We start from the raw sequence: 15,449 nt of genomic DNA on the forward strand, positions 1-15,449 counted from the left end.
AACTGTTCCCTTGGAGACCTCATACTGGAACCCAGTAACAACGGGGCTTCCTCCCAAGGAGACTTGTCTCAGGAATGAAGCTCTAATGAATAGAGAGTGTGACTGAGACTTCACCTTGCCCCCATATGTGTTCTCCTCTTCTTCCGTAGAAGTAGAATTTTTATCTGGTCATGTGGATAAGACTGCATTTCCCAGCCTCCCTCACAGCTAGATGTGGCCATGAGACCAAGGGATGACCAACGGGATATGTGACTGCCTGGTTATGTCCTTAAAGGGAAAGGGCATGCCTCCACATGTCCCTTTTCCCACTGGCTGGAACATAGATTGTGATGGTGAGCCACCTCAGAACATGTTGTCAATGGTGCCCCCTAGGGATAGCAGAGCAACAAGACAGAAGGATCTGGGATCCTAGGCAGCCTAGTGGTTTGGAACCTTACCAGCCGGGACTGCCTACTCCTCAACTGTTATGTGAGTGTGTGCGGATATCATGCTCACACCGCCGTTAGTTAGGGCTCATTACAAGCAGAGTCAGGTCTGCATCCTACCTGAGGCAGTGGGTGATGGCAGCTTCTTGGCACCCCAGGCGACTACAGCCCCACTCTGAAGGAGATCAAGCTGGCTTAGGAGCCACAGTTTGGTCAGAAGAAGTGAGGGATCCTGTTTGGAAGCTATGTTTGCATAGCAAGTCCAGTTTTTACGTAGAGTTCATGTTTACTGCAATGACTTTTCAGGGTCAATAGAGGTAAATTATGTCTTAGCTGAAGCCCTGGTGGTGCAGTGGTTAACAACTCAGCTGCTAACCAACAGGTTGGTAGTTCAAATCCACCAGCTGCTCGTTGGAAACCCTATGGGGCAGTTCCACTTTGTCCTATAGGGTCACTATGAGTCAGAATCGACTGGACAGCAACAGATACGGGTATGTCTTAGTTACATCACCTCCCCCATGTCCCCTACTGGTGTAGTCACTGATAGGTGCTGACTGACGAGTCCACGTGAGCGGAGGCCGGCCACTCATTCTCCTGAGAGCCTAGGACCAAGGCCTCCACGATTAAGTGAGACACCGTGCATTCCACAGGACACATCCCACCTGCAGATGTACTGGTTTTGGCCAATACAATGTTTTATAACAAAATAAGACCTTAATTGTTAGATTTGCCATACAAATCTGAATTTACAGGCTGTCTTGAAAAATCAGACAAGCTGTCCCATGAGGCCCCAATTTTCTCCCCAACACTGATCATCTGGCACTCTAGACCAGGCATGTCCTCTCGGCTCACCCCAGTGGCCACCACTCATCCAACATGCACGTATGCTCTTCCCGCTGGCCCTCTCTTCTTAGTTATATCCCCTGTCAGGCTCCTGTAGGCATGTGAGTTTGTAACCATGTGAGACAGTCCTCTCTGTCATGTTTGTGGTTGTACCTCCCTGACAGTGGGGAAGAGGGTGCTTCTAACAGGGGGCCCCTTTTTACTGTTGGAATTGGGCCAGCTCACTTCCTCTGGTTCAGTTGTCCTAATGTTGTCTGGGAGCTTTGGTTTTTTCCAAGGCCAGAACACGGGGTGTCCAGGAAGTAAACAAGCCTTGCCTCTGTGCCCACGGACACCAAGCTTGACATGGACACTCCGTATGTGAGTTTATAGGGTTCCTTAGCCCAGAATCTTCCAGGAGTATGGATGATTCCATGCAGCCTTCTTCCCTCTGTCCTCACATTTATTTAAGACTCTGTGTGTCCCATGGATACTGCAGTCCAACCAATGGAAAATGATGGCATCTGTGTGGCCATCAAGAGTGTAAGAACGTATATGCAGCAGTGATTCCAGCTACAGTCATGATCACAGTGACTGTGGGAAAGAACCCTCCCACAGTGGAAACAATCAGACAGTCCTGGGCTTCCAATCCATCTCCACCTTTTCTGGCTGTGTGATCTCAGGCATGTGACTTGACCTTTCAGAGTCTGTTTTCGCTTCTGTGGAATCAAGAGAATGATACTTCACAGAGGTGTTGGGAGGATTGAACAAAACACTAGCGCCTCCAGCAGAGTGCCTGGCTGGCACACAGTAAGTGTGCAATAGATGTTAGTGCTCTTCCTGCTAGCACTGCATTCTAATGCATCAATCTGGAAAGAGACTAGTATGCAGGTAGAAGAGAAAGAGAGAGTCTGGCCTGGGGAGAGGGACTGAGAAGGGAGTCACCAGAGGAATATATGTTCCAAGAAAGATGTAGCACCATTATGAGGACCACAGCCAGCCACCAGCCATCAGGACAACTGCCTTCAGCTCAGAAGGGGCTGCTCCAGGAGGGGAAGTCAGAGGACACAGGACCAGCATCCCTGGGAGCAGAGGGGATGGCCACCCATTACCCAGCCGGTTGTGCCTAGCCTGGTAGGACAGTGGATGGACAAACAGAGCTGATGATAGAACTGCTCAGGCAAAAGAAAAGAGAGAGAGAGAGCTTGAAAAGGCTTCTGAGGTGTGTGCAATGATTTCTTAGGCCTGGAATAATAATTACAGTTAACATTTATTAAATGCCAGGCACTATTCAAAGTGCTTTATGCGGATTAACACAAACTCTTCAGAACCACCCCCTCAGAAGCAGGTACTGTTATTACTAACACTTTATACGTGAGGAAACTGAGACACAGAGCAGTTAAGTGACTTGCCCAAAGACACACAGCTCTTAGCTGACGGAGATGGGATTCACAGTCCAAAATCCCAGGCAGTCTGGGTCCAGAGTCTATACTCTTAGCCACCACCATTTTCTGCTCTTGTTTGATGCCCTCAGCACGATGGAGTGTAGCCAAGCCTGTCAGCTATCTGCCACCTGAACCTCTCCACCCAACCTCCCTTCATACCAGACCAGCTGAGCTTGGGGCCTGCAGGTTACACTACCCCCTTCCCAGAGGCCCCAGAGTGCCTGCCACACCCACTGCAGGCTGCCCACCCCAGTGCCACATGACCCATCATCCTGGCCTCAGCTTATCAGACCCAAAGCAGTCACCACAGTCCCGTCAGAGGCCTGTGAGGTGGCCTGGCATGAAGGTACTCAGAAGGCACTGTCTAGAGGGAGCATCCTGGACCAACTGGTGACTGACTAGTCCCATGAGATATAGAGAAGGTGATGCAGAAGGGAAGACACCTCCTGAGGTCAGAAAGTACCTGCAAGGCCAGAGGGGGAGGCTAGGATGTCTGCGCCTGGGTGTACAGGGGAGTGAGTGGCAGCAAGGACAATGTGTATGACTTCACAGGATGTTAGGAGTCAACATGGCAGACCGAGATTGGGCTCTTGGGTCTGAGCCAGACCCAGGGTCAAATCCTGTCCCTCCACCTTTTACTGCTTGTCTCTGGTAAATCAGAACTAAAAAAGAGGTAAACAGCAGAACACTTAACATGGGAACTCTGGAGCCAGACTGCTTGGTCTTGAGTCCTGACTCTGATACTTAGCGGTGTACAGCCTTCGGCAAGTTACTTAACTTTTTAGTACCTAGTCTTCTCATCTGTGAAATGGAGATGATAATAAATACACCAGTTGCCTTCGAGTCGACTCCAACTCATGGTGACCCCGTGTGTGTAAGAGAAGAACTGTGAGTTTTCAGTGGTTGATTTTTCAGAAGTGGAGTGCCAGGCCTTTCTTCTGAGGCACTTCTGGGTGCACTGAAACCTCCAACCTTTCTGTTAGCAGCCAAGCGCCCTAACCACTTGCACCACCCAGGGGCTCTGGAGATGATAATAGTTGCTACCATATGGGGCTGCTAAGAGGATTAAATGAATTTTATGTATGTATATATATATATATATATATAAGCGCCTGGTACACATTATAACTGGAACATGATATAGCCCATATTAAATGAGTTCTATTTAGAACAATACTTGGCACAGAGTAAGCATCGTATCAGTTAAATAGATCTGTTTCATAAGCTTGTTGTAGGGTTTTAAAGAAACAGCATCTGAGAACGGCACATTGTTTGTGCTTAGTAAATATCCATTTCCTCTCCCGATGATAAATACACATTTTTAAAAGTCAGGATCCTCCATCTTTTGGTCACTGTCTTATGCTGAGCTCTGTGCAACCTCCTAGTCCCCTCTACTTTGACTTAGCCCATGCTGGGGAACCCAAGCACAGCCCTCCCCCAAGCTGGCCCAGGCCCAGGGTGCCCTGGGTATGGGCAGCACATGGTATGCTTCCCAAAGCGCTTTCATATCTGTCAGCCATGGATGCCAAGAGCAAGAGAGGGCGCTGAGGGGGGAGAGGAGAGAGGGGTGTTTGGCCACTGCGTAAGCTTGGCCAGACCCTGCACTTCTCTGGGCCTATTTCCTCCTCTGTAAAAAGGGGATGGAGCACTGGTGGCGCAGTGGTTAAGAGCTGGGCTGCAGTTGGAATCTACCAGCTGCTCCTTAGAAATCCTATGGGGTAGTTCTACTCTGTCTTATAGTCGGAATCGACTCGACCACAACAGGTTTGATTTTGGAAAGGGGATAATATCCTTGCCATTTGGACACGTGGAGCTGCTGTGACCATGAAATGAGTTTATACATGTACAGAGGAGCTGTGAGTTACCATTATGGAATAATTACAATCTTGTAGCCAAAGGAGGGACTTTATGAGACAAAAATATAAAGGATCTAGGAAGGGCCAGCTGCTGAAGGAAGGCTTCCCAGAAGGGTGTTTTTCTTTGAGCACTGTGTCCCAGAGACCAGAGTCTTCTGTGTAATCATTCACCAGCCTGGCCCAGGCCGGGAGGAGGAGGGTAAGTAGACCTGAATGCAGCAAAGAGGCCAAATTTGGACATGGGTTAAGAGCTTGGCTAATGCGGGAGGTGGAATGTGACCAGGGGCTGGGGGAGGGGAGAGACTGTAATTCTCCCGTGACTGGTGACCATCTGTCAGTGGCAGAGATAACTGGAGGAGTGGGGAGGGATTCCAGCCAGCACCCTCCCCAGGCTTGGGGGGCTCATGGTCAGCGCAGACAATGTGCTTCCTTCCTCCACAGCAAGCTCTGACCCCGGGGGAGAGGAAGCCCACCCAGAGGAGCCAGACTGCTGGCATAGGGCAGGACTGCGGACAGATGCCAGACATGGGGGGTAAGCAACGACGACAGGGGCATGTCAAGGACATGTAAATGTGGAGGATGGACGGTGCAGGAGACTGGGTCACAGACAAGCTCTCCAGCTGAAATAATGACGCGAGTGGCACTTCCTGTGTGTAAAGCACTTCTGGGGTTAGAAAGTGCTTCCCCATTCATTATTCATTTTCTCCCTTCTCCTCTGAGGGTTCTGGGTAGGAGGGGGGATTATGAGGTATGAGGCAAATGTATATATGTATGGGGACAAGGACCTGGGGGATGTGGTCAGAGAAGGTGGAGGAAAAGCTGGTTCAGGCTAAGTGGAGACCAGAGAGACTAGAATCCTGAGAGCAGAGGCAGGGGCTACAAGGTGGCCCTGTTAGGGCTGCTGCAGACAACTTCTTGTTGGGCACTGCCCAGCTCCAGAGGGCGCCATTCACAAATCTCCTCGGCGCTCAGGCTGGGGGATTGTGAATGGGGGGAGGGGTGCTGGAGTGGGAGGCAGCTGCTTAGCGCACAGAGTGCCGGCCTTCCCTTCCCAGCAACAGTATCCTTCATCCTCTCAGCCAAGGGAATATTTACAGAGTGAATGGTGCCTGGAGTTGTGCAATGGAGAGCCCAGGGCTCTCAGCTAGGCTACTACTCCGAGGCCATGCAGGTGAACCACTGGCCTGGCCTGCCCAAAGCTGAGGATGCAGACAGGAAGCACGGAGGATCCCCATCGATGCCCTCTGCTTCCCACCCTCAACACCTTGATCAAGCTCATTTACGGAGGCAAGTATGGGAAGCTGGTCTAAAACAGGCCAAAGCAGTATGTTAGGGGAAAGGCGAAGTCAGAATACCCCTCCCCAACCCTCCTTTTTGTGCACTCTGCCTTGCAGGCCAGGGGACCACTCGGCAGCCCTGGTCCAACAGATAGCTTCTTCCCACACCCCCACAGAGCACATGCCCCGAGTTCAGAAGGACACAGGGAGCCCCCAGATCTCACACCCAGGAGTGTGTGCATACCTGTTGTGCACACATCTATGTGTGCTGGTGTCAACATGCACCTGAGTTTTCTGAGCATCAACTTCTTGGAACATCCCAGGTGTCACATGCACTCAAAGGTGTGCATGTGCCCGGGAGCAGATGTGAACATGGGCGTCTGGGAACACGTGCATCCCGAAGCTCATGGAACTGAAAGGGAGCCTCTATACTGGATAGCCAGGGACCGGCAGATGCTCTGATTTATGGGGGCCTAGCAAGACCTGTGATCTGCTTCCGTAAAGTTTACAGCCAAGAAGACCCTATGGAGCAGTTCTGCCCTGTCACGTGGGGTCTCCATGAGTCAGATCAACTCTACAGCAACCGAGTTTTTTGTTTGTTTGTTTTTGATGAGCACAGTCCTGGGATGTGGACAGATTAGAAGTCAGGTCTCTGGGAGGAGGAAAGTGGCAGGTAATGGAAGCTGAGAGGGAACCCACAGGGTGGGTGGGTAGGCAGGCTCTCAAACTCTTTTCCCCTGGTCCTTCTCCCCCAGTATGGCTCCAAACCCAAAGACCCAGCCCTGTGGACTCTGAGCTCCGCTCCGAGGGGCCCAGAGGAGTAGACAGGGCCCAGCCCTCGCCCCCTGGAGGAAAAGCCAAGTCATGACTGTGTGGAGATCTTCCTGTGGAAGGGCTCAGTCTGATGGGGGAGACCAGATATCACACATATATCCCCATCCCACTGCCTCCAACCCCGAAGACACTAGTCTGATGGAGGAGGGGGTGTCTCTAGAGGTTGGTGCTGGTGACAGCTGTGCCGGGCTGTTAACTTCCCCCCCCCCCGTGCCCAAAGCAAGGGGAGGTCCGGAGACGCGGGGCGGGGACCAGTACCCCCAGCAGCCGCTCACCTCCCACTCCAGCCTCTGAAACAGCAAAGACGAGGACAGCAGCCAGGCCCAGGCTGGGACTGCAGGAGAGCTGGGTTATAAATAGATCTACGTCCAGGCCTTCCGGGGTAGGAGGGGGCCCTGCAGTACTGTGCTTTGCGGCCCGCAGCGCGGAAAGATCTCTTGAGAGATCCAGAAGAGGGGACAGGAGAGATTCTGGTCCCGGCCCTTCCTGTCCCACCTTAGCCACAACTCGGGCTCAGCTTCCAGGCCCCGGAGAAGCGCCACTCTGCCAACATCTCTCTCGCAGCCTCAGTTTCCCTCTGAGTCTCCTCTCCCCGCGGAGGTTTTTGCAACCTTCACGGGCAGTCGGGCGGGGCCAACAGAGTCTTCTTGTCTCTCACCTCCAGGTGCTCTCCAAGATGGGGAGCCGCGGCGTCCCCTCTCCGACTCTGCCCTCCCCAAGCACCCACCCGGCAGAATCGCGGGCTACTCCTACCTGCAAACACCGCGGAGCAGTAGGCATCGCTGATGTCAGTGTCCGGGGTGTGAACGTTCTCGGCGTAGAGGATGAAGACCCTCAGCATGTCTGGCGCGGGGAGGGTTCGGTGCGCCCAGGACGCGAAGAGGGCTGGGGAAGATTGGGAGGGCCGAGGCGCGGCTCGTGGGTCCCTTCACTGGAGACCCGCTGGTGGAGCGAGCCGGTTCGGATCACCAGCTCGTGGTTCACAGCTGCTGCTCTTAAAGGGGCGCAGGATACCCCTGGGCTGCTCCCGTGGGCTAGACTCAGTCCCCGCCCCGGCTGCGCTCACCTTGCCTGTTAGCCGGCGCTGGGAGAACAGAGGCTTCCACCCTCGCCGTCCGACCCGGGCTCCGCTGCGCTGTAATTTAATGCTTCGGACACGAACTCTCCCAATGACACGGCATTTTGCACCTGGGCGTGGAACAGCGTATTGGGCGGCGGCCGCAATGACTCAGGACTGGACCAGGGCTCCGATCGCCCAGCAGAGCCCAGATCTCGCTCCTGGAGGGGGGAGTTAGAAGCTCAGCCCCTTCCCGGACCTTCCACCTCCCGCCGAGCGCGGCGCCTCCTCCAGTCGCCAGGATTCGCGCACTCTCTATCCCGGAGCCAGCCGGCCGCCCTGGGAGGCTAGATCCAGAAGAGGGTGGGGGAGTGGGCGTTGGGCCGCAGCTTTCCTGAGGAGAAGCCCAGGGCTGAGAAATTTCACTGACAGGCAGCGCCGGCTACTTTAAAAACTTTCCGCCCTCAAAAGCAACACATGATAATTTTAACACAAAAGCATAAAGAAAGACACTTCTGATTCTGAAAAGAAAACCAGTATTAACATTTGGATATGTACTAATCCGGTTATCTCATCAGAATGTTTGCGTGTGTGTGTGTGTGTGCGTGTGTGTGTGTGTGTGTGTACATATAAGCCTGTAAACTACCGTATTTATTATACACCTGAGATTAGAGAGTATATGCAGTTTTGTATTCTGCTTTCTTCATGTAATACTTTCTTGAAGCATTAAAAATTCTTCATAAACAAGCTTTTCAATGGCTACATAATTTGCCATCATATGGATGTACTAGATTCACAACGTGTTCTCCTGTGTTACACACTTTTCTCAGTTTTTTGCTGGGATATAAACCCATCTTGATCCCTCCTCTGCTAGTGCTTCAGATTGAATTCCCAGCATTGGAATTCTTAGGTCACAGGACATGACTTTTTTAGGTTCTAGTACCTATTGCTAAACTGCTTTCCGGGAGCCGTGTAGATCCACACTCCCAGCAGCAGTGTGACTCACCTTCTAAAGAGGGCCAGTTGGATGGGTGCACAGCTGTCAGCAAACTTCACACTACAGACGTTGTGGGGCAGCCGACACTTCCAAGACAGGAAGGGTCAGCTGCTAACGGGGGGCGGGTTTTGCCCTATAATGAGGGACTAGGAGGGACCAACACTCCCCCGACCGACTGTAATTTCGAGGTCAGGGTAACAAACATTTCCTGTGGTCACTTAATCGTCCTTCTGCAGCAAATTCTGTCCCTTTTTCTTTGCCTTTAGCACGGTACCAGTGGGGGAGTTGTGGAGGAGGGGGCGTTGAAATTCAACCATTCATTCAACAGATACATATGGAGTCCTATGAAATGCCTGCTACTGTCCTCAGTGATGTAGACACAATGATGAGCAGAAGTGACCTGTTCAGTGAGTCCATTTCAGTGGAGGAAGTGGACATTTATCAAAGAATCAAGCAAATCATACACCACTACAAATCTGTAAGTGCCATAAAAGACAGAGTGTGGGGCAATGTGAGAACAGATAGCAAGGAGACCTCATCTAGTCCTGAGGGCCAAAACAAAACCAAACCCATTGCCGTCAAGTCAATTCTGACTCATAGTGACCCTATAGGACAGAGTAGAACTGCTGGTGGATTCAAACTGCCAACCTTTTGATTAGCAACCTTAGCTCTTAACCACTGTGTCCTGAGTGCAGTGAGAGCTATTTGAAGATCTGAAGGCCAGTTAGGAGTTCACTGAGCAAGGCTGAGGTGGAGGTGGAGGATGAAGAGTGTTCCAAAAAGAAGGAAGGGAATGCTCTTGGCGAAGGCCCCTGTGGGGAGAGGGGGAGAGTGGTGAGGATGTGAGAGAAGACCAGCATGAATGGAGTGTTGAGGGGGGAAGGGGGGTCTTGGAGGAGGTAAGGACCATGCAAAGCCTGTGGGAAGCTGCCTAAAGCCTGCTAACTCCAGAGGACTGACAGGATCAGACGTACTTTCAAAGACCTCTCTGGCTGCTTTTTGAAGAATGAAGTGCAAGGAGTCAAAGTGGAGGGGAAGAGACCAGGTGAAGGTATAGCAGAGGGTTAAGGCTGTGAAAGGGATTTAAAATCAGAGTGCCTGGTACTTCTGATGGGGGTTGGCTCACGTTTAAGCCCGATTCCATCTTGTGTCTTTTAAGACCCCATTTTGCTTGTCCTGCTTTTTTCCTTAACAACAGTTAACCTTTGTATAGGCTACCGAAACACCAAGAAAATGTTTTTCTCCTGAAACTGTAACGAAGAAGGAGCTCATCTAGTTTCACAGAATTGTATTCAGGTAATCAGGCTCACTAAAACCCTTAAAACTTCTTCTTTCAGAAAACCATAGATTAATGATCATGTCCTGTTTCTAAGACTCCAGAAGTCTTACAATCATGGCTCACTAATCTTGCAATTGTCTTAGCAAGCTTTCTATTTTTCTATTCTTTATAATGTTTGACCAACACTCGTCTGCCAGTTTGTTATCTTGTGGTGGCTTGCGTGTTGTTGTGATGCTGGAAGCTATGTCACTGGTATTTCAAATACCACAGGGTCACCCATGGTGGACAAGTTTCGGCAGAGCTTCCAGACTAAGACAGACTAGGAAGAAGGACCTGGACTTCTACTTCTAAAAATAATTGGCCAATGAAAACTTTATGAACAGCAGTGGAACATTGTTTGATATAGTGCCAGAAGACGAGCCCCTCAGGTTGGAAAGCACTCAAAATACTACTGGGGAGGAACTGCCTCCTCAAGGTAGAGTTGACCTTAATGACGTGGATGGAGTAAAGCTTTCGGGACCTTCATTTGCTGATGTGGCATGACTCAAAAGGAGAAGAAACAGCTGTAAACATCCATTAATAATTGGAACATGGAATGTATGGAGTATGAATCAAGGAAAATTGAAAGTCATCAAAAATGAAATGGAACTCATAAAGATCCTAGGCATTACTGAGCTGAAATGGACTGGTATTGACCATTTTGAATCAGACAATCATATGGTCTACTATGCCAGGAAAGACAAACTGAAGAGGAATTGTGTTGCATTCATCAAAAAGAACATTTCAAGATCTATCCTGAAGTACAACGATGTCAGTGATAGCATAATATTCATACGTCCACAAGGAAGACCAGTTAATATGACTATTATTCAAATTTACTCACCAACCACTAATGCCAAAGATGAAGAAATTGAAGACTTTTACCAACTTCTGCAGTCTGAAATTGATCAAACATGCAATCAAGATGCAGTGACAGTTACTAGTATTTGGAATGTGAAAGCTGGAAACAAAGAAGAAGGATAGGTAGTTGGAAAATATGGCCTCGGTGATAGTAATGATGCAGAAGATCTCATAATACAATTTTGCAAGACCAATGACTTATTCATTGGAAATACCTTTCTTCAACATAAATGGCGACTATACACATGGACCTCACCGAACTGAATACACAGGAATCAAATTGACTACATCTGTGGAAAGAGATGATGGAGAAGCTCAGTATCATCAGTTAGAATAAGGCCAGGGACCTACTGCAAAATAGACCATCAGTTGCTCATATGCAAGTTCATGTTGAAGCTGAAGAAAATTAAAACAAGTCCACAACAGCCAAAGTACAACTTGGAGTATATCCCACCTGAATTTAGAGACCATCTCAAGAATAGATTTGACGCACTGAACATTAATGACCAAAGACCAGACGAGTTGTGGGATGACATCAAGGGTATCATACATGAAGAAAGCAAATGTCATTAAAAAAATAGGAAAGAAAGAAAAGACCAAAATGGATGTCAGCAGAGACTCTGAAACTTGTGCTTGAACATAGAGTAACTAAAGCAAAAGGAAAAAAACGATGAAGTAAAAGAGCTGAACAAAAGTTTTCAAAGGGTGGCTCGAGAAGACAAAGTAAAGTATTATAATGAAATGCACAAAGACCTGGAGTTAGAAAATCAAAAATGAAGGACATGCTCACATTTCTCAAGTTGAAAGAACTGAAGAAAAAAATCAAGCCTCGAGTTGCAATATTGAAGGATTCTATGGACAAAATATTGAACCACGCAGCAAGCATCCAAAGAAGATGGAAAGAATACACAGAGTCACTGTATCAAAAAGAATTGGTCAATGTTCAACCATTTCAGGAGGTAGCATTGAAGAAAGAAGTCCAAGCTGCACTGAAGGCATTGGGAAAAAACAAGGGTCCAGGAATTGACAGAGTATCAACTGAAATGTTTCAACAAACAGATGCAACACTGGAAGCTCTCACTCATCTATGCCAAGAAATTTGGAAGACGTTACCTGGCCAACCGTCTGGAAGAGATCCATATTTGTGCCCATTCCAAAGAAAGGTGATCCAACAGAATGTGGAAATTATCGAACAATATCATTAATATCACACGCAAGTAAAATTATGCTGAAGATAATTCAAAAACGGGTGCAGCAGCACATTGACATAGAACCACCAGAAATTAAGGCAGGATTCAGAAGAGGATGTGGTACGAGAGATATCATTACTGATGTAAGATGGATCTTGGCTGAAAGCAAAGAATACCAGAAAGATGTTTACCCGTGTTTTATTGACTATGCAAGGACATTCCACTGTGTGGATCAATAACAAATTATGGATAACATTGCGAAGAATGGAAATTCCAGAACACTTAATTGTGCTCATGCAGAACCTGTTCATATGTCGAGAGGCAGTCGTTTGAACAGAACAAGGGGATACTTAGTGGCTTAAAATCAGGAAAGATGTGCTTCAGGGTTGTATCCTTTCACCATGCTTTTTGCTGAGCAAATAATCTGAGAAACTGGACTATATGAAGAAGAGCACAGCATCAGGATTGGAGGAAGACTCATTAACAAACTGCAGTATGCAGATGTCACAACCTTGCTTGCTGAAAGCAAAGAGGACTTGAAGCACTTACTGATGAAGATCAAAGACTACAGCTTTCAGTATGGATTACACCTCAACATAAAGAAAACAAAAATTCTCACAACTGGACCAATAAACAACATCATGATAAATGGAGAAAAGATTAAAGTTATCAAGGATTTCATTTTACTTGGATCCACAGTCAACACCCATGGAAGCAGCATTCAAGAAGTCAAACAACGTATTGCATTGGGTCAATCTGCTGCAAAAGACCTCTTTAAAGTGTTAAAAAGCAAAGATGTCACTTTGTGGACTAAGGTGTGCTTCACCCAAGCCATGGTATTTTCAGTCCCCTCATGTGCATGCAAAAACTGGACAATGAATAAGGAAAACCGAAGAAGAATTGATGCCTTTTAGTTATGGTGTTGGAAAAGAATATTGAATATACCATGGACTGCCAGAAGAATGAACAAATCTGTCTTGGAAGAAGTACAGCCAGAATACTCCTTAGAAGCAAGGATGGTGAGACTACATCTCACATACTTTGGACATGTTATCAAGAGGGACCAGTCCCTGGAGAAGGGCATCATGCTTAGTAGAGGATCAGCTAAAAAGAAAAGCCTCCTCAAGATGGATTGACACAGTGGCTGCAACAATGGGCTCAAACAAAGCAATGATTGTGAGGATGGCACAGGATCCGGCAGTGTTTTGCTCTGTTGTATGAGTCAGAACCGACTCGAAAGCATCTAACAACAACAACATAATGTTTGAGCACATACTGCTTTCTTATAAGCCGTAACTAGGCTACCAAAGTCAAAAGTACATCACGTGAAATCAGGAGCAGGGAGCTAACCAAACCCATTATGTAAAATGTTCTCAAAAAAAAAAAAAAACTTTACCTTAAACAGGCTAATCTTTACCACCTGTTAAAACAAAACCCACACCTAGCCTTTAAACAAATCACAGAAGCTTCTTCATTTCCAGATATCCCGCCCTCGACTATCTTGCCTCACCAAGCACCAATCAAAATATTATGCTGTTTGTTCCTGGTTTGACAGTATAAATATTGCATAAATGACTGTAACTTTTTGGAGCATTTGATTTCATTCTGTGAGATCTAACATATCCTCAGTTTAAACTGTATTTTACCTTTAATAAACCTCTTTGCTTTTACTTAACAGAGTCCGAAGTTTTTTACTCTTTGACAAGGCAAGGGATGATGGTGTCTTAGACCAAAGCAGTGGAAGTGGGGATGGAGAGAAAGTAATACAGAACTGGGAGGGAAAAGGAGAAAAATTCTGTACAGCAGATGGAGTAATCAAGTTGCTTGATGCAGAACCTGGCCATTACATGTTACGTGGGGGAAAATCTTTAGCTTGGATGGAGTGGTTGATTGATTGATTGATTCATTCATTCATTCATTTAACCACCATTTAAAGGGTGCCCTACGTGTGGCAGGCATTTGCCAGATTCAAGTTTTAGAGAAGGGTCCCAAGTAGGGAGTAAAAGTTAATTTCACTGGGGAGAAGCAAGAGACCCTGTTGATCTAGGGAAAGTTCAAATTATGGCATACTTTTTAAAAAGTAGTTTGGCCCTATTCAAATACATAAAGTAACACGAACCTGCTCTCAGGCAGAGGTAAAATCGGATCCAAGAAAAAACTAGCACTGCTTGCAAATATGGCGTGACTAAAGTAATTTGAAGGAGCCCTCGTGGTGCAGTGGGTAAAGTGCTCATCTGCTAATCAAACGTGGGTGGTTCAAACCCACTAGCTGCTCCTCTGGAAAAATATGTGGCAGTCTACTTTCTTAAAGATTTACAGCCTTGGAAACTCTATGGGGGCAGTTCTACCCTGTCGTATACTGTCGCTATGAGTAGGAATTGACTCAATGACCATAGGTTTGGTTCTTAAAGTGATTTGAAAAGAGGCAGTTTTCTTTGTGGTTGAACATACCTGCTGCAACGTCTCTACTTCATTTGTACAGCAGGCTTTCTTCAAACTTTCTGTGCACGGCCCAGTCTGTGCAGAAATAAGCACCGAGTGAGAAGACATGCACCCAAACTTTATTTCTCAATGTATAGGATACTTTGTGGGTGTCTTCTCTATTTAAAACAACCAACTTTCTCTGAGATCCTCTCTGGCAACAGGGAAAGATATCTGACCCATGCTGAACGAAACGGATTCTCACTGCCAAGATGCTGGAATTGAGACTGAGAGATGCTAGCTTGTGTGTGTGGCTGGAGCTGAGATGAATCAAATTGGAGGCTGAGAAGGGGCCGCATGCATGGACAAGTGGAGAAAGTTCTTCAGTCAGAGAAAAAAAGGTCATGAGTAGCGGGCGAGGTGAAGGGGAAGAAGAGAGAGAGATTCTTGGTTCTGGTTGCTGTTCCTTGATCCCACCGCTCATGAGTCTCTCTGCCCATGAGTGTGAGAGATGGCCCTTGAGGTGGATGTTTGACATTTTTTGCTCCCAGTTTTTGATCTGCCCTTCTTAAAACATCCTCTCCCTCTTGAGTTATCTTGGGGTGGAAGTGCCTGCTTCTCTCTGGAAGCTTCGTTGCCAGGCCCTCCCTCTCCCTGTCACTGTGCAGTGTGGCCCAGACCCAACCAATTGGATGCTCTCTCCCAAGAATTGAAGTCCTTGAGGAGCTTTGGAAAGTCAGAACTAGCAGCTGCAGTGACAGCAAATGACCAGCCTTTTCCTGCTATAGAATCGAGGATCACGGCTGTAGCTCTTGCTGCCCAGTTCCTGTTCATTTTCCAAGCCAAGGTCTCCAGCTTCCCTCTTCACTGAGTCCCCAAAGCCCTCTTATAATCCTCCATTGCTTCAGATGCCCAGACTGGTTGCAGTTGCTCTCAGGCAGGGGTC

General features: G+C 47.9%; 1 protein-coding gene across 7 annotated transcripts in view; it reads right to left on the minus strand.

Annotated features, from left to right (window-relative positions):
• DYSF (dysferlin) overlaps nucleotides 1-7,851 on the minus strand; it is a 247,256-nt gene extending 239,405 nt beyond the window's left edge. For all 7 annotated transcript variants that reach the window (XM_004369223.1, XM_004369219.1, XM_004369221.1 and 4 more), the window contains exon 1: nucleotides 7,413-7,851. In XM_004369223.1, coding sequence (XP_004369280.1) covers nucleotides 7,413-7,500 — 88 coding nt within the window. In that variant the 5' untranslated portion in view covers nucleotides 7,501-7,851. The remainder of the gene's footprint in view (nucleotides 1-7,412) is intronic.
• Nucleotides 7,852-15,449: the final 7,598 nt, after the last annotated feature.

This window comes from Trichechus manatus, unplaced genomic scaffold (assembly GCF_000243295.1).
Source record: "Trichechus manatus latirostris isolate Lorelei unplaced genomic scaffold, TriManLat1.0 scaffold00004, whole genome shotgun sequence".
Taxonomy (NCBI): Eukaryota; Metazoa; Chordata; class Mammalia; order Sirenia; family Trichechidae; genus Trichechus; species Trichechus manatus.